Source organism: Ictidomys tridecemlineatus, chromosome 4, assembly GCF_052094955.1.
Source record: "Ictidomys tridecemlineatus isolate mIctTri1 chromosome 4, mIctTri1.hap1, whole genome shotgun sequence".
NCBI lineage: Eukaryota > Metazoa > Chordata > Mammalia > Rodentia > Sciuridae > Ictidomys > Ictidomys tridecemlineatus.
The window spans coordinates 54799426-54820410 of NC_135480.1; the positions used below are offsets into that span (position 1 = coordinate 54799426).

The 20985-nt window shown below is 47.3% G+C and overlaps 2 protein-coding genes across 19 annotated transcripts in view; one reads left to right on the top strand and one right to left on the bottom strand.

Moving 5' to 3' along the window:
- Positions 1-1819: 1819 nt before the first annotated feature.
- Ppfibp2 (PPFIB scaffold protein 2) overlaps positions 1820-20985 on the bottom strand; it is a 157126-nt gene continuing 137960 nt past the window's right edge. For 8 of the 13 annotated variants that reach the window (XM_078046543.1, XM_040284821.2, XM_021720712.3 and 5 more), the window contains 6 exons: positions 20620-20742; positions 18954-19079; positions 18034-18222; positions 16705-16890; positions 14463-14528; positions 1820-13323 (listed from right to left, as the gene is read on the bottom strand). In XM_078046543.1, the coding sequence (XP_077902669.1) occupies positions 13252-13323; positions 14463-14528; positions 16705-16890; positions 18034-18222; positions 18954-19079; positions 20620-20742 (762 nt within the window). In that variant the 3' untranslated portion in view covers positions 1820-13251. The other 5 variants (XM_078046541.1, XM_078046539.1, XM_078046540.1 and 2 more) reach the window with 5 other exon arrangements.
- On the top strand, positions 2161-20949 carry Cyb5r2 (cytochrome b5 reductase 2). 6 transcript variants are annotated; one of them, XR_005733637.2, is made up of 10 exons: positions 2161-2293; positions 3130-3273; positions 3472-3544; positions 5908-6014; positions 6321-6450; positions 6911-6994; positions 7680-7765; positions 9119-9218; positions 10070-10293; positions 20564-20949. XR_005733637.2 is itself a non-coding variant. In XM_040284831.2 (9 exons), the coding sequence occupies exons 1-9, from the start codon at positions 2273-2275 to the stop codon at positions 10240-10242; spliced, it is 918 nt and encodes a 305-aa protein (XP_040140765.1). In that variant the 5' UTR covers positions 2162-2272; the 3' UTR covers positions 10243-10521. The 6 variants fall into 6 exon arrangements, 2 of the variants coding, with proteins under 2 accessions (XP_040140766.1, XP_040140765.1); XR_005733638.2 differs by lacking the exon at positions 20564-20949 and adding an exon at positions 18869-19833; XR_013437773.1 differs by lacking the exon at positions 20564-20949 and adding an exon at positions 17138-18222.

The window sequence follows — 20985 nt, forward strand, 5'->3', positions numbered from 1 at the left end:
CTACAGAGTCTGTGTGGGCGGATCTGGGCTGGGTCTGGGCTCCTGTGGTAGTCTGCTGATCGGAAGGGGAGGTCCTATGCTGGAAGCTGAGCTCTGGTGGGTGTCTGCCCTGCAAGTAAAGGAGTGTACCCGGGCCTACTGTAGCCTGGGTCCCATACAGACTTGTGTGGGCAGATCTGGGCTAGGCCTGGGCACCCACAGTAGTCGGTAGTGGGCTGGTTAGAAGCCACATCTCAATTTTAGATTTCTAGTTTTTAGAACTATGAGACAGTAAATTTCTGTTGGGTAAGCCACACAATCTGCAGTACCTTGTTACAATAGCCCTGAGACAGGGACCACCATAGGGACAAAGGGAAAATGCATTATTGGTGCTGGGCAAGCTCATGGCCTGACAGCAAACACCAGGAGACACAGTATGCACCACCCTCAACCAGTGTTGGCTTTTCATACTTGAGGAAAGGTGAAATCAGAGATGTGATCACATCTGAGATCTTACTAAAGATTGCATTATGTTTTTAGTTCTTCTTCATGAGAAGATTTCAAGCAAGACATGAGACTTTTAGTAAAAGTATAGCAAAGTTTATTAGAAGATAAAGAAGGGGGAAGCACCCTCAAGGGAGAGAGTGGTTTCTCTCAGAGAGGACAGTGACAACTCACTTCTTTCTGTCCCAGCCCTTTTTGGAATAGGAGGGAGATCCTTAGAACACCCACCCAAGTATCACTTTCGGTTCTGGATTGACAGACTACATTAGTTAACAACCTAATGGCGACTCTCGGTCATCTTGGCCTGGCTTACAGGTCCTAAATGGAACTCTTTCAACAGAATTTATGGGCTGTGGGCTCTGGTCTTAATTATCCTGTTTTCCGGAGTATGGAAATCTCTGGTCTGTGTTTGTGTAGGGTCTTGCATAAGATGCCTCAGCAATTAGGCCCTTCTGAGGAAACCTATCTTCATCCTCTCCTGAATTTGTCTCTTTCTTCAGTTGTAAGAGGAATAGTTTATAAGACTGAGATCAGACAAGGGTCCTGAAATAGCTGTCTTTTCAGAGCTTGAGGTATCACTGAAACAGGGCTGTTGGTTAATCAATTTGTTCTATACCAAATATTTTCTTAAACTCCTGCCTACTGCTTATGTCTAACTGCTACCTAAAGTGGGAACGCTTTACTGTGTTCAGCAACTGTACTAAATTATCTTTAGCCCAGGCCAAAACTCTTGAGTTGAGTACACCTAAAGCTATTCACATTCCCACCCCAGCAAGTAACCAACAAACTAAGCTTCCTTCTTTTGTTCAGGGACCCAGTCTGACATTTTGTCAGAGCTGTTTCTCTTCCTAAACGAAAGCCCCAGGAAAAGTCATGCCTGTATGTTCACATGTGACCAGATTTTGTTTCCATCCTTACCAGTCCAAAAGATCCCAGTATCTGGCATCAGTCCTAGCAAACTAAAACAGGTAGGGACTTGTTCTTGGCTTCTCTCTCTCAGGCCCAGGAGGCAGGGATTTACCTTTGCCAATAGCACAGGGTGGGCTGGGGTGGAAGACCAAGGTTCTAAAAGGCACTGTGAAGAACCCCCATAACTACAACCATCAGTGTCTCTCATCCTGGCTTCCATCCCATTAGGGCGGATTGTTGCCATCTCTCTTCAAGGGATGGATGGATGGATGGATGGATGGATGGATGGATGGACGGACGGACTGGCCAGCGAAATGAGAGAACATTTTCAATAAATGTCTTCAATTCAATGATAGCTTCTGATTCCACCATACTCTGCAAACACACAGCTCAAGACAAGGCTCAAAAGAGAAGCACACAAGACGTGTTGAGTGAATGTATGTATTTATTGCTTTTTGGCCCCCAACTCCCATTCCCTTTGCAGCATCCCTTCCTTTAGTCATTCAGATGTCCCTTTCTCCAACCAAGCCATAACTTAAATAAGCTAGGGGGACTGAGTTCTCAGTCATGGCTGCTTTCAGTATGCAAGGGACAGGGGTGCAGAAGGGGTCAGGATCAAATTAGGAATCTAGGAACAAGGACGCCCCCGGTTCCGGCCTGCAAGCCCAGAAGTCTCGGTTTTCCGCGTGGCCCTGGGGGCAGGGCTGGGCCAGAGCCAGCATCGCGCGAGAAAGAATCCTCCACTGGGCCCCTGGGGGGGTAGTCAGCCGCCGCCAAGGCCGGGCCGCTGGCGGTCCCCTGCCTGCCGCTGTCCGCTGCCGGCCTCAGTCCCGCTCTAGTCCGCCAGGCGGAGCTCCGCGGGGAGCCCCAGTTCGTTAACATGTTGGGCGTCTCATTCCGGGTTGGTTCCGCGGGACGGCAGGGCGGGAAGAGGCGGGAGGCGCGGAGAGCCACCGGCCCTGACGTCGGACGGACCCTAGCGGGGGCGGGAGGAGGGACAGAGGCCGCGTAGGCCGCAGGCAGCGCCGTGCAGGGCGGGAGCGCTGGGCTGGGCGGGCGGCGGATTCCCAGAAGGCGGGGTGCGGGCGGGGCATCGGGTGGGAGAAACCGAACGACCTTTACCGAATCCGGCCGGGCCAGGCTTGGGTGGAGAAATGAACAGGCTGGCCTTGCGTGCCGGGCGTGGTGGCAGAGTTGAGGGCGGTTGCGGGGAGGCCCGCCAAGCCTCTAGCAGGTGAGTGCCCAGGCCTCCTTTGCCTGTCCTGGAGGGTGCCCAAAGTCGTGGAACATCCCCTGGTTAGAGCTACTTCACTCCTAACCCTCACCAGACCAAAAGGGGAGTGCCCTGCTCTCAGCTGTAACCACCTTGGGAGGCAGCCACCCCTCTCTCTGGTTCTGTCCTGGGGGCTTGGGCTTTCATTCCGTGTTGCATATTACAGGTAATGTCATAACCACTCCACGTGGAGGAGGACTCCCAAAGTTTGCACCCTTGGCTGTAGCCAGGATGAGGCAGATGAGCAGGAGGGCCCTGGAGATAGTAGCATTTTCCCACCAGTATCTGCAGCTGACCCCCTCCCTACCTTCTGGTACACAGAAGCTCAACCTGCTTTTTGTTAGTGTAGCCTGCTTCCTCCTGTGGGGGGGAGGACGCTGTGATTGGGAGGATGCTGTGTCTGAGCACTGTGCTGCTCAGGGATGGTAAGACCTGAGATGTACTGTTCACATTGTGTCTGCCAGGACCCTTCCCTGCTGCTGGCCCTTGGGGTCATTGGGGTTACAGTGCTTGTGTTTGCCCTGAAGAACATGAACTCCAGGAAGAGAGATCCTATCACCTTACAGGACCCTGATGCCAAGTATCCATTGCCTTTGATTGAGAAAGAGGTAGTGGATCAGCCCAACCCCTCCCCTTGGTTGGGTGAAAGACAGGAGACAGAAGTGGTGGGGGAATATTGGATGGGAAAGTGGGGTGGACTCATATCATGGGCCAGTGGAGCTCTTTTCCCAGGAATTTGAACTTCCCAGCAAGAGTTCTAGAGCTGATAAAGCCTGCCTCTGTTTTGTTTTTTTTTTTTTTACTAGAAAATCAACCACAACACCCGCCGGTTCCGCTTTGGATTGCCCTCTCCAGAGCATGTCTTAGGGCTTCCTGTAGGTGAGTGGGGTTTGGTGTCATCTCCAGGGCTCAGCCTTTGAGGGCTAGGTACTCTGTTCCTATCAGAAGCACAGGTTTCCAACCTCCTGAGGTATGAGGTTTCCCTGATACTCTTCCTGAACCATATGGACTCAGGGAGAAGAAAATGGGCTTGAGATCATTCTTCATTATTCCATTTGGGTTAACTAAAAGTGGTATCTTAATAAGCATTGAAAAAGAGATGATGCTAGAGTGAGAAGATCTAAGATCTCATTGAAGGCTCCTTGGAAGGTTCTTTGATGGGCATCGTTAACCAAGTTTCTCAACCTTTCTGATCTTCAGTCTATGAATTGGGATTTCCCAGGCCCTGCCTGCCTGCTTCATTTACATTATAGTAAGGGTAAGGTGATTGACAGATATGAAAATTCAGAAACTGCAAAGCATTGTGCACATAGGAGGGAAAGGAGGAACTGATGTTCCTCTGCAGTTAGGAGAATGCTCAGAATTTGGGGTAGGCAGGTACCTTCCCCTCACTGTGGATTTTCTATAGGGTCCCCAGATCTACACAAGCAGGAACTGTTGTGATATCAGTCCTAGCAGTCTTAGAGTTCCAAGCTACCCTGTTTTCAATCTGTAACATCTCTAGACAGCTGAGTCAGTCTGTAAGGTGGAAAACTTCAGGGCCTAGGGATCCAGAGAAACTTTGTATAAACTACTTGTGTGGCTTGCTTCCTGTTAGATATCCTAATCCTCAGCCTACTCTTCTCATATGAACAAGAGAAAACCTTAACCTCAATTCTATAGGGAATAAAATTATACACTAGGCAGCTAGATTGGCCCATCAGCCTCCTTGATGCTCCCTAATTCCTTCTCTGTGCATGACAGTGCAATGTCCTGCTGCCTTCCAGCCCTCTGACTAGCCTGTCAACAGTCCTGTTTATAGAAAGAGTAAAAGAATGAAAAACTTTGGAGAAATAAAGTTTCCTTGGTCCTGGTGGAAGCTGTGCAGTTAGTGGGATCAGGGTAATTTTAGTGAGTTCTGGGAGAATTTGATATGAGGACACAGGATATTACTGATGCTTCTCAACTTAGCTGACATTAAGCTAGTTAGAGATAGGGCCCAAGGGACCAGTGGGTCAGCCCCAAGTTGTCTGGGGTTGCTGCTAGACTAAGCCCAGGTTAGCTGCATCTGAATAGCCTTTCCAGGTTCCCAGTATCAAGTGAGCTCTCAGAAGGAGGCTGCTCCAGGCCTGTGTGCCTGAGTATCCCTGGTACCCGGCCACACCACAGTCAGTCATCGAGTGTGCTTACACCTCAGACCTCAGGGCCTCCTCAAAGACTCTGGTTTATGCTCCAGAAACAATTTCAAGGACTGGCTTCTTGACTGTTCCACTCCACCACCTTTCTTCCTCCCTACCGTCTTTTCCCTACCCCTAGACAGAGCCTCTATCTCTACTCTAAAGTCTCCATTTTTCTGTATGTATCCATAGTGTGTTGTCTAATTTCCTGGGAAAACCAGTTTCTACTTCCTCAGAAACTGACATGTATTCTTTTCTTGCCTCTAGTGTTAGTGCCTCTTGGTAGCAACTCTTATCCTCAGCACTAATTGCCATGGTCACTGGAGTCTCCAGTTTAGATTCAACAGAAGTCTAAGCAGCCCAGCATATCATCTGATACTGGGCTTAGTCTCAGTGTCATACGAGTGTGATGAATTCCACTCTGGAGGGGCAGAATTTCATGGTTCAGAATGTTATTGCTATCCCTCAGTGGAGCCACAGGTCAGAAAGACACAATGGTGTTGCTTTATTTGGTCCATAGGTGTCCAGATACTGGGGCCCTGCAGTGTCTATGAATCCCAGGCCTGTTCTGTGCCAGGCACTAGGATACAGATGGGGTAGCTGTGACTTATTCACAGACCCCAGTGGTACATCCAGTTCAGGAAGAAATGAGTTTGTAAAGATAAACATTTTTATTTGGAAGCAAAATTCACCCTCCAATTTCAGTTAGCTTCTCTTCCTCTACAAATTACTTAAATTATGATCACATCTGAACAGGTGTATCATCACCCCCACTTGTGTATGTGTGTGTGGTGGGTGGGGGTGTTAATGGGTCCAACCCAGAGCCTTGCACATGCTAGGCAAGTGTTTTAGCACTAAGCCACAACCCCAAGCCCATCATCCCCATTTTACAGATGAAGAGACTAAAATCCAGACAGGTAAAGTGGCCTCTCCTGGGATCCTGGATTTGAGCTCCTTCCCCACTTGCCCCCTCTTTACATCTTGCTGCAGCATTTGCTCCTTCACTGAAGTATAGTCCTTTCTGGGATTCCCAGGTCCTCCTTAGGCTGGCTATGCTCAGGCTAATATTTGGTGCCTCTTCTGTAGGTAACTATGTCCATCTCATGGCCAGAATTGATAATGATTTCGTGATCAGGGCATACACACCTGTCTCAAGTGATGATGACAAAGGCTTTGTGGACTTAATTATAAAGGTAAATTATATAAATGATTATAAAGATAAAAAAAAACAAACATGTGCAGCTGTTTACTGTGGGTGTCAGGGTAGAGGGCAGTACTTTTTCTGTGAGGTTGCTCATGCCCCAAGCAGGACTTTCCAGCAGTGTCATTTAACAATGGAGCTATAGTAAACCGAGTGCAGTCTTTAGGTATTGCCCATAGCAATTGTGGGAGTGGGTCATTTTCCCTGTGTGGCTTTCTGTAGCAGATGCATTTTCTAGTTGTGTGCAGCTAGGGCCATAGATCTGAGCATGTGAAAATCAGGTTGCCTTGTTTTTCAGATCTACTTCAAAAATGTACACCCTCATTATCCTGAAGGGGGGAAGATGACTCAGTATTTGGAGAAAATGAAAATTGGGGACACTATCCTTTTTCGAGGACCAACGGGGCGCCTATTTTACCAAGGGCAAGGTACTGGGGTAATCACACTAAATCTCCAGCTGGGAGAAAGGAGATTCCTGCACTGGTTTTATTGTCATCCATATACCCACCTCACAAGGTCCTAATCTTCATGCGGTGTGTCTTCACTGTATCTCCAACTCAGTACCTGAGACATAACCCTGAAAATGGATGATGGGTGGAATCCAGGCTGATTTGTTCTCTTTCATTTGCTACAGTGGGTGAGAGTGCTTTGTGAGGTTCCATATTAGCTTCAGCTTGCCTTTTGCCTCAGAAGAGAAGGCCCAGAGGTTCCCTGAGGAGGCCCAGGCTCTTCCTTCCTTCTGGGGCTGGTAGAGGAAGCTATCATGGCCTGCTTCTCTGGCAAGTCTCTTAGATGGACTTGCTTCCTGGGAATCCTAAGGAAAGTCAGTAATCTTTTGCAGGCTCCCAGACAAGAGCTGCAGAAATTAGAAGCATTCTCTGTTTCCAGGAAACCTTGCAATCAGACAGTACAAAACGAGCATGCCTGAGAAAAAACTGGTCTGTCACTTGGGAATGATTGCTGGGGGCACAGGTAAGAGGTTTCTGGGGGTGTCATCCAGAAGGTGAGCCCTAAGATAATTCTGACTTTGACTTTGGAGTTATTGGAGAAGGCATGGCACAAGAGATTCTTTCTATAGCCATGGTGGTGGGAATGTGGAATTAGTATAGGTCTTGAACCTGGCCCTGTGTGCCCTGCTCCTCTGAACCAATGTGGAGGCTGTCCAGGGCCACAAAGAGTCTTACATGGAAATCCAGGGTCATGTGGAAGCTATGTAGCCAGGTGGGGCCGACTGGACTGCCCCTGGTCTCCCAACAGTTTCTAGACTCATTCCAATCCCAATTCTCCCAACCCTTGGGAATAAATAACTGACTGAAGAGAATAAACATGGAGACATACAGTGTGCCAGGTACCATCGTAGGCATTTTAAAAAGCATCACATTTACTTATTAATTAAGGTATTAATTAAGGTACTAATTCTGTTTTGCAAATGAGTATACTTAAGAGCTCAGAATGCTCTTTCCATCTTGCCATATGAAACTGAAAAAGGGCTTTTGAATTACTTTGCATTTGAAAGGGACAATAAAATGAAGGACTGTTCCCCACTTTGAGTTTGGGGACAGAAGTGAAAAGATAGCAGGGCTAAGGGAAACTGCTAAGCTGCTGCAGGCCAGGAGACAGGAGAAGCTGTTCTGCCTGCCCACTCACTGTGTTCCAGGCATTACGCCCATGCTGCAGCTCATTCGCCACATCACCAAGAACCCCATGGACAAGACCAGGATGTCCCTCATCTTTGCCAACCAGGTCAGTTCTGCAGAGTCAGCCCTGAGCTTGCAGCTGGGGAATGGAATGTTCGCTGATCTGGGGCTCTGCATTCATTCCTCCCCACTGACCAAGCGCGTGCTGCTTGGGTGCCTGTGGCTGTGGGAGGGCTTAGTGGGCAGCTGGAGAAGCCGAGTCCAGGCTCCTTTTACTGCTTGTTTTTGTTTTTCTGTCATCCCAGCCAATACTGTAGCATCCATATCTCCTTGATATATATTTCTTCCTTCCTTGATACATATTTCTGATTTTCTGAGTACAAAATCATAGATGCTCTCAGTGGAAATTTGGAAAAAAAATAGAGAAACATATATGTTTTTACTTATTCTTTTTATGTGCTATATATTTCTGTGTGTGGTGTGCATGTGTGTGTATATTGTTTTCACTTACATTACCACATAGGCATTTTGTTACCCTTAAAATTCTTCATGAGCTGGGCACAGTGGTGCATGCCTAGAATCCCAGTGACTCAGGAAGCTGAGGCAGGATTGCAAGTTCCAGGCTAGCCTCAGCAATTTAGCCAGGCCCCAGGCAACCTAGCAAGACCCTGACTCAGAATAAAAATTAAAAAGGAGAACAATTTTAAAGGGCTAGGAATGTGGCTCAGTGGAAAAGCATGCCTGGGTTTAATCCCTAGTATGTGCTATGCGCCCCCCCCCAAAAAAAGATGGAAAGACAAAAAATTCTATGAATATTTTCATCATAGTCTGTGTCAATTTTAGATTAAATTTACTAAATCTACATTTTTTCCAGTTTTCAGTTATTAATGCTAAATGCCTGATGACTTCTAGATTATTTTCTTAAATGGAACCTCGGAAGTGGAAAACTGAGACAAGAGTCTTGAAGAGTTTTATGATCCATACCTTCTGTGTACTCTGAGCCTGTGTGTGACAAGTGACTTTGGCTCCTTTCCCACATGAGGCTCCAGTCTGTTTTCTTTTGTAGTTCTATGGTGGTGTCTCCTGAATGACTTCTTAGTCCCTACTTTCTTGCAGAAGACCTGAGCCTATAGTGAGCTTGTTCTAGTTGGTTCTGCCATTCCTGGTGCCTAATGTGAAATTAGGAGGTGGGATGGGGACTTCCAAGTGAAGCCACCCAGCCTGTACAGCCACAGTCTCTTTTAGCAGCAGTTACTGCTGCATTGTGGGAAATGTCACCATCCCAGCATCTCCCTCCATGAGAGGATGGGTTTGCTCTGTAGGAGCAGCAGAACCCTTGTTTATCCTGGGAGTCTACTGCATACACTCAAGCAAGGGTGGTGGCAGCTTGGGCAGGAGTGTGTGGAAGGACATACAAGCTGTCCATGGAGGGTCTTTTATAATGTTCCTTCTTTTCTAGACAGAGGAGGATATCTTGATGAGAAAGGAGCTGGAAGAAATTGCCAAGACTCACCTAAACCAGTTCAAACTGTGGTACACCCTGGACAGGCCTCCCCTTGGTACGAACCCTGTTGCTTCCCTCACTGTGGGTCAGCTCCAGGCTTTGATCCACCTCAAGAACTGGCCTCTTATTTTGTTTTTGATGACTGAGTTTGAGCATTTGGCTTTGGGCTCGGGATCCATATGGGAAATGCAAGTGTTGAGGGAGATAGGATTTGGATGGCCTGCTTGTAATGGTGACAAAAGGCATGTGTCCAGTATCTCAGGAGCATTCCATGAATTGTACTGAACATCAAAAGGAACACGGAGCCCCAGGGCTACTCTCAATACCATAGTCATCACACACACTGCAGCTGATATGGCCACTGGTCTTTTCACCAGTCATGTCATTGCTCATGGCCACTGAAGCCCTCCCCATCCATCTCATCTGGACAGCAGTTGTCATATGCTAAGCCTCAGCCAGCACCCCAGCAACCATCATGCACAATGTACCCTGTGTGGCATGTCTCACACACTGTACCTGTCTTGTCATATGGCTCACTACCCAGCAGAGGGCGCTGCCCAACTCCACAAACCCCACACTATTTCATACCATACCCTGACAGCTCCAGCTCACTATCCTGATTCACTATACTCTAGTACACCTCATCATAGAGTCCTTCACCCTCCTCAGTGCTCACAGAAGTCAGCCATCAGCAGGGGCCTCTGAGTCCCAGCCATGCCTGGAATATGGGGTAAATTCTGTCCCCTTATCCTCTTCTTGGGCTTATTACAGGGAGCTGCAGTACAGACTTCTAAGCCTTTGTAGAGCAGCCTGGTCTACTTAGCTGAAAGGAGGGAGGGCAGAAGCCTAGCATGGGGGTGCTTAGCCTGCTACCCCATGACTCTTTCCTGCTGTGCTTCATTTCAGGCTGGAAGTACAGCTCAGGCTTTGTGACTGCTGACATGATCAAGCAGCACCTCCCACCTCCTGGGAAAACCACACTCATCCTGGTTTGTGGCCCACCAGCCTTGATCCAGACAGCGGCTCATCCCAACCTGGAGAAGCTGGGTTATACCAAGGATATGATTTTCACCTACTAGTATCTCCTGTACTCCTAGAAAATTTCCTGGGACCCTTTCCTCTATTTCAGAGTGAGTTCAACTTCTCCATATTAAACTGGGATGTTTTTGAAGGTGCATCTCTATGCACCCTTGGGCCCCCACACTGGCATTCCCCTTTTGAATTTGGGGCCTAAGAAGAAGTGTTCAAGAGGCTGGAGACAAAGTGACTTCTGAGACCTCCTGCCTTGGAGGCTGGAAAGAGCTCTGTTATGGTTATCTTTCTCCATAGTAAAATAAACTTAAGTAGTCAGCAGATAACACATGAAGTATGATTCTGTGAGAGACCCACTGGGCCTTGTCTGCCCTGCTTGAGAGTTGGCTTCTCTATGTCCCTAAGGGGGTCAGAACTGCAATAGTGCCACAACAGAATTCCAGCAGAATCCAAGTAGGATCACAGTAACTCCCAATAATCTCTCTTGAACCTCTCTTTAGAGTCTGCTGCTTTTAAGGTCAGGCCTACAAAGTCTCAGGCACCCTCCATAATGCACTCTTCCTTCTCTTCTGGGACACCTTGAAGTGGGAATGGGATTAAAGGCACACACATTAGGGCAATAAATCCCAGAGTAAGTAGGCTCTGGGAACTCCTTCCAGACTCCCTACTTTGGGCACAACACACGGAGGCATGGAATGGATTATTTTTTGAGAATACTGACCTGGTATGGGGCAAGGGTAGAGATGGTTACATACATAACAGAAGTTTCTCAACTTGCATGCAGGTTCCAGAAGCTCTGCCTTAAATCCAATCACTAACCCCTAGTGATACAAGGGACTATTATTGCCATCTGCTGCCCAGGACCAGGACAGCATGTTGCCGCTCTGTTATCTGAGTAGGCCAGAGATCTTGAGGGGATTTTGTTCTCCAAGCTACAGATGAGGAAACAGGTTACGAAATTAAGTGTTCCCACTAAGTGTGCAGCCAGTAGGTAGCATAGCTAACTTTAAAAAATGGGTCTGTTTTATTCCAAGTTATTCCTCTTTTCACAAAAACTGACATAATGGAAGCAGTATTGACCTTGGTACCACTGGATTTGTTCCCACTGTATATGTGTATGCAGGACAATAGGAAGGGCAGAAGGAGCACAGAAGATGAATGCAGCTCCAGGGAACTCTCTGCAGTACAGATGTCTTGCCCACAAGTGGCCATACAGTGGAATGGTCTCACAGAAGGCCTGTGGGAGGTCTGAAGGGAAGGGCTGGCCAGGCTTCATCTACCTACCCATTCAGCATGTCTTCTGGGAATCTCCTGCTCAGGGAATGACACTTTAGCTGGGTACTTTACCATAAGATCCTGACCTCAGGCTTTGCTCTAATTGCAGATCTGACCATGCTTGTTACCTACCTACTTTAAATCCTGCTCTGCTTGTACTCTATTACCCACCCTGGCCACTCCTCTGTCTCTATGACATATTCCAGGGGCCTAGTTTGCAAGATCTTTCTTGATTGGGCTCCTGCTGACCTCATTAGATTTTTTTATTTCCTGCACCTCCCTTCCCTGATTCATTCTCTAGCCCAATGGTTCTCAAATGGGGGGTTTTGTCCCTCCTCTAATGTGGGAACATTTGACAAAATATGGAGACATTTTGGTTTCACAACTAGAACAAAGGTGCTGCTGGCATCTAGTGTAGAGATCAAGGATGCTGGTCAGCAGGAACCTGATCAAGAAGCAATTTGAGGTCAGGACTGGGCTTACCCATATAAGAGTAAAAGCTTCCTGAGGGACATAGAGGTAGTATCTGTGCTCGTCCTTGACAGGCAACATTTGGCTTCATGAAGGGGACTGGGAGAAAAATGGATACCACAGGGAGGGAAAGGATTAAGCAAAGGCCTGGAGGGAAGGAAGACTCAACAGTAGGTTCAGAATGGCTGATAATGGAGAAGGGCCTGGGATGCTCATCTGTGGTAATTTAACTGAGGAGTTCTGAACAATGACAGGATTAAAACTGTTTTGGGAGGTCATCATGGGGATGGGGTAGAGAAATGTCTGGAGGGGACCAACTGGAATGATGAGGAATTAAGACCAGCTGCAACAATTAGATGAGAGATGAGGTTGAAACTAGAGCATGGGCGTGGGAGGGAGGAAGGGGCTGGTTGGGAGGGGACACTGACTGGGGCTTAGTGGCAGCTCTCTGAAATGGGACACATTAGAAAGGGCACAGCTTGTTTGGGAAGATGATGAGTTCCAGTAGAAATGAGTTTAGGGTGTGCAGAAGCTTTCCACTGGGGGGAGCTATTTAAGCAGACATTCCGCTTGAGGACAATGAGGGAAAGGCCTCAGAGATTGGTACACTCTGTGTCAGGATAAGATGAGGGAGTGTGTGTGTGTGTGTGTGTGTGTGTGTGTGTGTGTGTGTGTGTTGGGGACTCCTCTGTGCAGACACTGGGAGGCCCAGAAGATCCCCACTGAAGATGGGCGAGCATGGAGGGCAGCCAGGGCAGCAGGAGAGAAGTCCCACAGCTCTTGCCCTGAATACCCTCCTCAGCCAGATTTCTGTGAATGGAGAAGATGCTCCTGTGAAGCAGCCCAGAGAGAACTCCCATAGTCCTTTCACCCCACTCAATCACTATAGAACATTCAGAACACTTTTTTTCCTAACTTTTTTTCTTTTTTCCAGCAGAGGATTTATGACTAACAGTTCTTCCCCTTTGGTGTAAGAGCCTCCCAGCTGTCACCAGGAACAGCATGAGCCATTGAGTCCATGCACTGATATCTCATTGCACTCCCCACAAAGTGGTCTGTAGTCCATGTATAAAAGTACAAAAGATAGAAAGGCTTCAGTAAAGAACACAGCACAGTTGAAAACACTTAGGAACATGGGGGCCACCTCCTGGACACCTGTCCCATCATTCTGCTTTGCTTGTCAGCACCCACATCTGAGATGTCCCACCAGCTCCATCTGCATAGTACAAATGGCTGTGTGCCAGTTCCCCATTGAGGCAAAGACTTAGGGCCCCACATGTGCCTCTCTGGGCTCTCGGCCATGAAGAATGTCATCTCCAGTCATCAGAGTTGGGGGCAGCCAGGCAAGAGTCATTCAGCAGCTGGTCCTGGCTCAAAAGAGTCTGAAACGACATAGCCAAAGGGGCAGTTTAATAGTTTTGGCCAAGGCTTCCCTACAACAGCTACATAGGGAGCAGAGGGGGCACTGGGTATGGTCTGACAGATGCCTGTAAGTTCCTGGTATCCCGGGGACCCTGAACATTGGGTCAGAATAGACAGTACTATTGAGGTAAAAAAAAAAAACTGCTCGTCTTAGAGGTAAACTTGCTATTTCAAGGCCACAAAAGGCCTATTAGAGATGATAGGGTAAGGTTGGATAGATCCATTGTGATGTATGAGCCAAGAAACAAGAGGAAACCTGCTTGGATCCAGAAGACTCCTGCCTTGCCCTTAGACAGAGTCTTCTAAACATGCCTCAGTAGATCAGCAAGCAAAGTACAGTGACAGGGGACTCAGTGTTGATAGACACTATAGCTACCAGGCTCAGGGATGGGCTATGAAGAAACTAAAAGGTCTGAAAGGCATGGGGCCTCAAAGACAATTTGTGCTCTGTAACTAGCCATTTTACTGCCAGCTCTTATCTGCATATAACCCTTGCAAAATGGGAAATACAGGTAACTAAGCCAAAGCTCAGATAGGGAACAATACACCTAAGGTAAAAATCAGATGAATCTGCCTTTCTCCAAAGCTGCTCCTCTTCCCCTGAGACTGAGCTGCCTGCCTCCACATGATCTGATTTGTTCTCTTGGGTATATGGCAGTATATGCTAGCTTGCCTGTGATGTCCATGATGATGGGAAATGCATGTGTCTCATGTCCAGAGAGGAAAGAACCATGTCCACTAGGCCAGAGGTGAGGGCTGGGCTCTGGGCTGACTACACAGGTGGTTTAGGGCTCCTGAACATCTAAGTTTCTTCACCAGCTCTGAGGTGGGGAAGAGAACCATAAACCTAGTATGTCTTACCTGGCTATAGCTAAAGGTCTGTGAGCTTTCAGATGCCCTTTAGTGACTCAAGGCCTAGCAATCAGTCAATGCAGGAGGCCCCTAGGCTGCTTTCTGCCTTTCTGGGCTGACTCAGGCTTAGGCTGTGGCCTCAGGGCCCAGCACAATCCTTTACTCTCCCTTATCCTTGAACAACAGCCCACCAAGCACCAGCCCTACTGTGTTGGGGTGGGGTGGGGGGTGAGGGTCTGAGTCCTACCGTAAGGCGATGAATGTCTTGGGAGAGGAGCCCTATCTGCGTCACAGTACCTTCGGAAGGCGCCATCTGTAAAATGGGCAGCAGTCTGGTCAGCACACACAGATGCAGCTTGTAACTTGCAGAGACGGCATGCAATGTCCATCCTGCTCAGGCCTGGCTTCTCCAGAGCATGCTTCCCTGGAGGGTTGGGCAAGGAGTGTGCCAAGCCTTGAGAAGTGGCAAGTGCTGGGGTACGTGCTGCTTCTGTTGCTGAGGAAAGGTGTCCAATGTCCCACACTGCATGCACACACTTTCATGAGGCCACATGTCACATCAGCATTTAGGGCACAGAGAAGCAGGGCGCAGGTATAGCCTGTGAGAAGCAGCTCTGCTGCACATGTTCACTGTTCCAGATAATTCCAGGAGAAGAGAATAGCAGGCCTTTAGGATGCTGGATAGAATGACAATTTCCAGGTACCAACAGGATGCCAGATACCGATGCCCCAGTATAGATGGACATCTTCAGGAAGCTGCTGCCTCCTCCCTATTGAGGAGCCTTCCTCCCCTCCCCTCCCCTCCCCTCTTCCTTGGATAATGCTGGACTTCTTCCCCAAGGTGATTTAGACATTGTAGGTTTGGAAGCATTCTTTATATAGATTTGTAGGATATCAAGTGAAACCCCTTTTTTAACAGGTGGAACAATTGAGACCCACAAAGAGAAAAGAGGACTTCCATGTGGCTGTGGAGAGAATTAGTAGCAAAACAGTTCCATGCAGGGTTTGAAAACAGGCACATGCAAAGTCTCTCACCAGGATATGATAACAAAGAAATAAGGGATAAAGCTGGCCTGACTGGCTGTATAGCCACAATGGCCAAGGATTAGCCTGAAGGAGTGAGTGCCATTCAGTTGCCCTGAGTGCCAGGATCGAACACCAGTGTTCCCAGCTGACAAGCTTGTATCTACATTTCTCACCAGCTGGACCTCAGTGGAGGTGGTGGTTTGAGAAAATAGGCCATGTCTGAGGCTGCTGGTGGTATAAGAAGCAAATCTTAGCAGCCTCTCCATCTGGGACAGAATCAGAGTGCTACAATGGAGTCACTGGCCCTCCCCACTGTCAGATGATTATGACACTGCTGTTATTTTTCTGTAGATGAGGCCCAAGGGACCCAGTGAAGCCAAACACTGGCCTGGGGTGAACTGGAATCTCAAGAGCAGGAGCTCAGCCTGGCACCACATGACTCTGTCTTTGGCCAGACAGCGCCCATCTGGAGGGCCCATTATCAGCTAGTCAGCCTCTAAATCAAGAGGCCAGATCTGCTTCAGCCCTGCCAGCCCAGGCGAACCATCCCCCACAACAGTTATGAGAAGCTGGCAGAACACGTGAAAGAACAGAGAGTGTTGCCAGCAAGACATCCCTGCTTGTTACCCCCACCCTCATTTAGTGAACCGGAAACCAACTTGGGGTCTGTACAGCAGATGTGACCTATAGCCAGGATGTGCATGAGACCCAAGTTTCCCCTCTGCTTTACTGAGGGAGGTGGGGCCTAAGGCAGTCCTCTCTGAAGGATACAAAGAGGAAAAAGGGGTCCCTCTTTGCTCCATCCCCCTTGGGGAATCCTGACTGTGTACCTGGACTGGGCTCAGTGCCATAGGCTTTTAAGCTACAATCAGTAGGGTTCCATTTCCAGCTATGCTCACCTTTCTTCCCCCAACAAGATTAAAAATATGTTGCACTGTTTACTTCCTACATAAATATTGTTTTTATTATCAGAAAGAAGCAACTACCTCTGTAGAGAAAGACATAACACAATTACACTGTCACCATGGCAGAAGTCCCTGCCATTTGTCTCTTTGATCTCAGCCAAGATTCTCTGGCCCATAGACATAAGGCACTTGAGCTTTTCTTTCAACCGCAGCACAGGGGAAATGCCTGAGAGTGGAGTCTTTGGGGATTGTTCATAGTCTCTGGATCTGTGTCTAAGTTCATGCATATCTGGTGGTGCTGAAGTTGGCTGTTTAAAATTACTAAGAATGTAAAAGCATCTTTAGGGGTTTTTCATCCTGAGTCCACCTTTGACAACAGTCCCCAAAGCTTGCCTCTTCAAAGTATGAAGAGAGATTGGCCTAGGGCTACATAATTGCTGGAATGTTCTCTGCAAGTCATGCACATGAGCAGGGGGTGAGGTTGCAGTTATGATGGCACACGTGATGTTACTGTGTTTTCAGGTGCACAGAGAGGGCAGGTGACAAGCATCAGCTAACCTGTCCCACCTGGTCCAACTCATCCAGTTCAGGAGCATCAAGGGGGCTGAGGCCTCGGCAGCCACTGTAGACCCGGTGACTATCACTGATAGCATCATTAGATTCCATTGGGCAAATGTAATCTGTGGATTCATCAAACTTCTTTTTTCTTATGTTTCCAAAATGTGAAAATCCCAGTTTCCTTGGCTAAAATACAGCAAATACAAGATTATGGAAAGATTACTACTCCAGTGTGCAGATATGACTGACAATATATTTAAGAACAGTCCTAGGAGGAAAGAACTAAGGCAAAGTGCTTCTTGAAAAAACTGAACCAAACAGGTCCTGTAGGCAATTTCTATGCTGAGGAAAGGTCAAAAGATAAATAATCCTAAATAAGAACTGCTCCTCCAAGACTGTGGGAAAACTCATTCCCATTGTCCTATTTTCCCAGGAACTTTCCTATTTTACCAGATGGACTCAGTTCCTACTAAACACCAGCCTGCACTTGAGGCCAAGCATGGAGGACTTGCCTCACCACATTTGATGACAGCACACTAGGGAGCAGCACCCAGTGCCTTTGATACCAGTGCTTTGAGAGCCACACCAGATGCCCTGGGTTGGTCTTCCTTCTTGCTTTAGCTTTGCCCAGCACTGGACTCCCCCCTTGCTGTATCTGGAAAGAAGGTTAAGCTCTGTGAGCTGTGCTGTGAGGCACCATCATGCCTGCTGGGGAGGGGCCAACCTGGCTTCCAGAGAGTGAGTCTGTGGGCCTGTGATCTGAGAAGGACATGGTGGGGATGTTGTGGCTCAGGAAGGGCTTTGTGGGATTTAGGGAGCCCACAGATGCTTGGTCTTGGTACTTGAATGACTTCAGATTAGGGATATGGGACAGCTGTGTGCAGGCCACATCACAGAACAGGACAAGTGGAACCAACTGCAACAGGAGCACTCCCCATGCTGTCAGGATAGCTTTGACTGAGTCCCCTGCACTATGGCACACAGATGGGCCTAATGGAAGGGAATCTAGATCAGGAATACATCTGCCGTGCAAAATGAGTAACAGTAGCACGGAGTAGAGGACAAGCTCCCAGCTACCTGAGAATAGATGCTTCCTGAACATGGCCTCTGTGTAAAAAAAAACCTGTGCTCTCTTTCTTGGATTTAGGACAGGTAGTCAGTAGGCCTAATGAAGACAAACAGACCAAACTCCCACAGCAGAAGCTGAGTGCTGCTCCTGGTTCTCAATGTATATACTGATCTGGCTCCATGTACTGAGCCAGTGGCTGTATGACCTGACAGCCAGAAGGAAGTCCCCAGGGGTAACCCAGAAAGAGTATAACAACTCACCCGGACTTTGGCCGTGGTAGTCAGTGGTGTATAAGCTGGTGAGGCCATTTTATCTCGCTTTTCCTGTTCAGCCTCAGGACCAATCAGGGCACTGAATTTGGTGGTCAGGTGGCGCCTGAGGAGCGTCTTCTGTGGTGGGATATTGAGAAGCATGGCCAGGGTATCCCCAGTGAAGCGTGGTTCCAGGATCTAAGAAGGAATCATAGACAAATTTAGTCAGTGGCAACAGATGATACCTAGTAAGTAATAGGGAGAAACCGGCCTTCAGGGCCTTAGGGTACCTTCAAAATTAGGCTAAAGCTCATACCCTTGTTCTATGTCTTACTTTCCTCTCTCTACCCAGACGAGGCTTGGCTTTGAGCAGACACTAGCATATTTGTTAAGTGACCATCTCATTTTCACAGACCAACAGAGAACAGGGACCTCTTTAGGATGTCTCACAGTCTCTTACAAGTCTTGAACCTTATATGTTCAAACCACCACCTCCAAACAGCCATACCACCACCTCCATATTTCTTCTCTGGCTTTGCCACTTGACAGACCTGAGTTGTGATAAGGATTATATCATGGTAAGCAGGAAATTACATTTGATGACCTCCCCTTCATTTCCCAGTCCCCCTGTTCCTCTAGAAGCAGGTAGAGCTGACTTGTGTAGGTCTGATTCTCATGCATTCCCACTCACCTGGGATCTCTCGGTCTGTAGTAGAGGAAGCCCTTCCAGAAGCTATCTTGTTTCCATGGGGTATATTAATTCTTACCCACAAATTATCAAATATTTTGAAACTTCAGATTCTATAAAGGTTTCAGATGAAGTATCTTTTTTTTTTTTTACTAGAATATATATTTGGCCCTCAGAAAATTAGTTTCTGAATACCCAAGTCTACATCAAAGCAACTGGGCTAGCCCAGAGTGCAACTCACAATAAGACCTCCATGGACGCCACTTCCTCGAAGGTTGGGTGCATACTCTGCCAGGTCCACAGATCGCAACCATTCCATCACCCTGTGGTTGGACCATTGCACAACTTCTGAAGGAGAAAGGTTACTCTGTGAGAGGAAGAAGAGTGAAGACATTAGACTTCATTGGTCCTACCACAGTCCTCTGTGGGGTCATCCCCTGTGAATGAATCTGCCCCAGAAGCCTCACAAAAAGAAGACCCTTGTGCCTAAAAACCCAGGCCAGCCAGACTGCCTCCCTGAGAGCCTTCTCAGTTCTGAGAAACAGCTCTTACTGGATCTTACATGATCTTCTACACTAAGACATCTGAATGCAGAATCCTGTTTCTCCCTAATTTTCCGGCTAACTTTGGGAAAAATAAATAAAGGCATGTAGTTTTTCATTCAATTATTCAACATAATTTTAAAGATTCACTTATGAGAAAAGTGTTTTATAAAGAAAAAGATCTTGTGGACAAATGTTTAGGGGAATGTTATGGTTTGGATGTGAGGTATGCCCCAAAAGCTCATGTGTGAGACAACGCAAGAAGGTTTAGAAGACAAATGGTTGGGTTAGGAAGGCCTTAACCTAAAACAGTGAATTAATCTCCTGAAGGGATTAATTCTGTGGTAACTGAAGGTGGATAATGTGTGGCTGGAGGAGGTGGGTCACTGGGGGCATGGCTTTGGGGTATATATTTTGTATCTGGCTAGTGGAGTCTCTCTCTCTCTACTTTCTGATCATCATATGAGCCACTTTCCTCCACCACACTCTTCTGTCATGATGTTCTACCTCACCTTAAGCCCCAAGGAATTGAGACCTCTGAACCTATGGGCCCCCAAATAAACTTTTCCTCCTCTAAAATTATTCTCATCAGGTCTTTTAATCACAGCAGTGAAAAGCTGACTAAACAGGGAACACACATCAAGATACTTTAAAATGCCCAGCACTGGGCCTGGGCAAGCAAAGTATATTTGTTGAATACCAAGAAAACAGGAGGTGGAGAACAGAGGTAAGAGTCATTAATCCCCCAGGAAGCAGAGGTAGACAAAGTTTCCAGGAACAGAGGAGGTGGGATGTAATTGACAACACTTCAGTTTGGGGCCCACCAAGAACCCTGAGGTTCATGGAACAATATCAGATATATCATTTGGGTTGCTGTGTTTATCTGTAATGTTTCTTCTGTACTAAGACCTGCTCATGGATTCTGTATATCTGGACCTGAACATTGTTTAATTTTGTATACACAAGTAGGAAAAACTATTCTTAATGTATGATTTTGTAGGGCTCCTTGTCCCTTTTTCTCTAGTTTTTCTGTCCTCTGCCTGACACTCAAATTTCCACTTTGTATATCTCTTCCCCCTTCCTTTGCATCATCTTCTCATCTCCTGTAATCATTATGATGACTTTGAAAAACTTGTTGCCACAGACATTACATTTGTAATGTAAGGGAGAGTGGAAGATTTGGAGGTTTAGTGGCCACGATGGAATACAAAAGTACAAGCAACATGGGTGTTTTGGGTGCCAGAATCCCAAGCACTACAGTCCAAAATGCAGCATTTTGTGATTATGTAAATCTTATTTTTTCACACAGGATATTTCAAGTGTCCTGGCTCAGGGCTCCCTGCATAGCTATTATCCTGCCCTCACCTCATCAGCTGGGCGCCGATGCAGGCAGTGGGGGTTGAACTTGTTGACATGCAGCACATGAATGGCACATTTGATGCTGAGATGATGTAGCTGGCTGGTGACTTTTAAGAAGAGTAAATCATTCTGGAAAAGAAAAGTTTTTATGAGCCAGTTTCCAAAATGACAAGACTCTAGTGGTCCTTCCTGGTCTGGCCAAACAGACAAGACTTCCACATTTCAGGAAGGTGCATTATGGACATACCAACAGTTTCTCTTATCACAATGGTTTGTACTCTGCTACTGGGGATATCTTATGTAACAATCAATACTATTTCAAGGACTTCAGAATAAGATGGAATCAGGCTTAAAATAACAATCATGGGCATA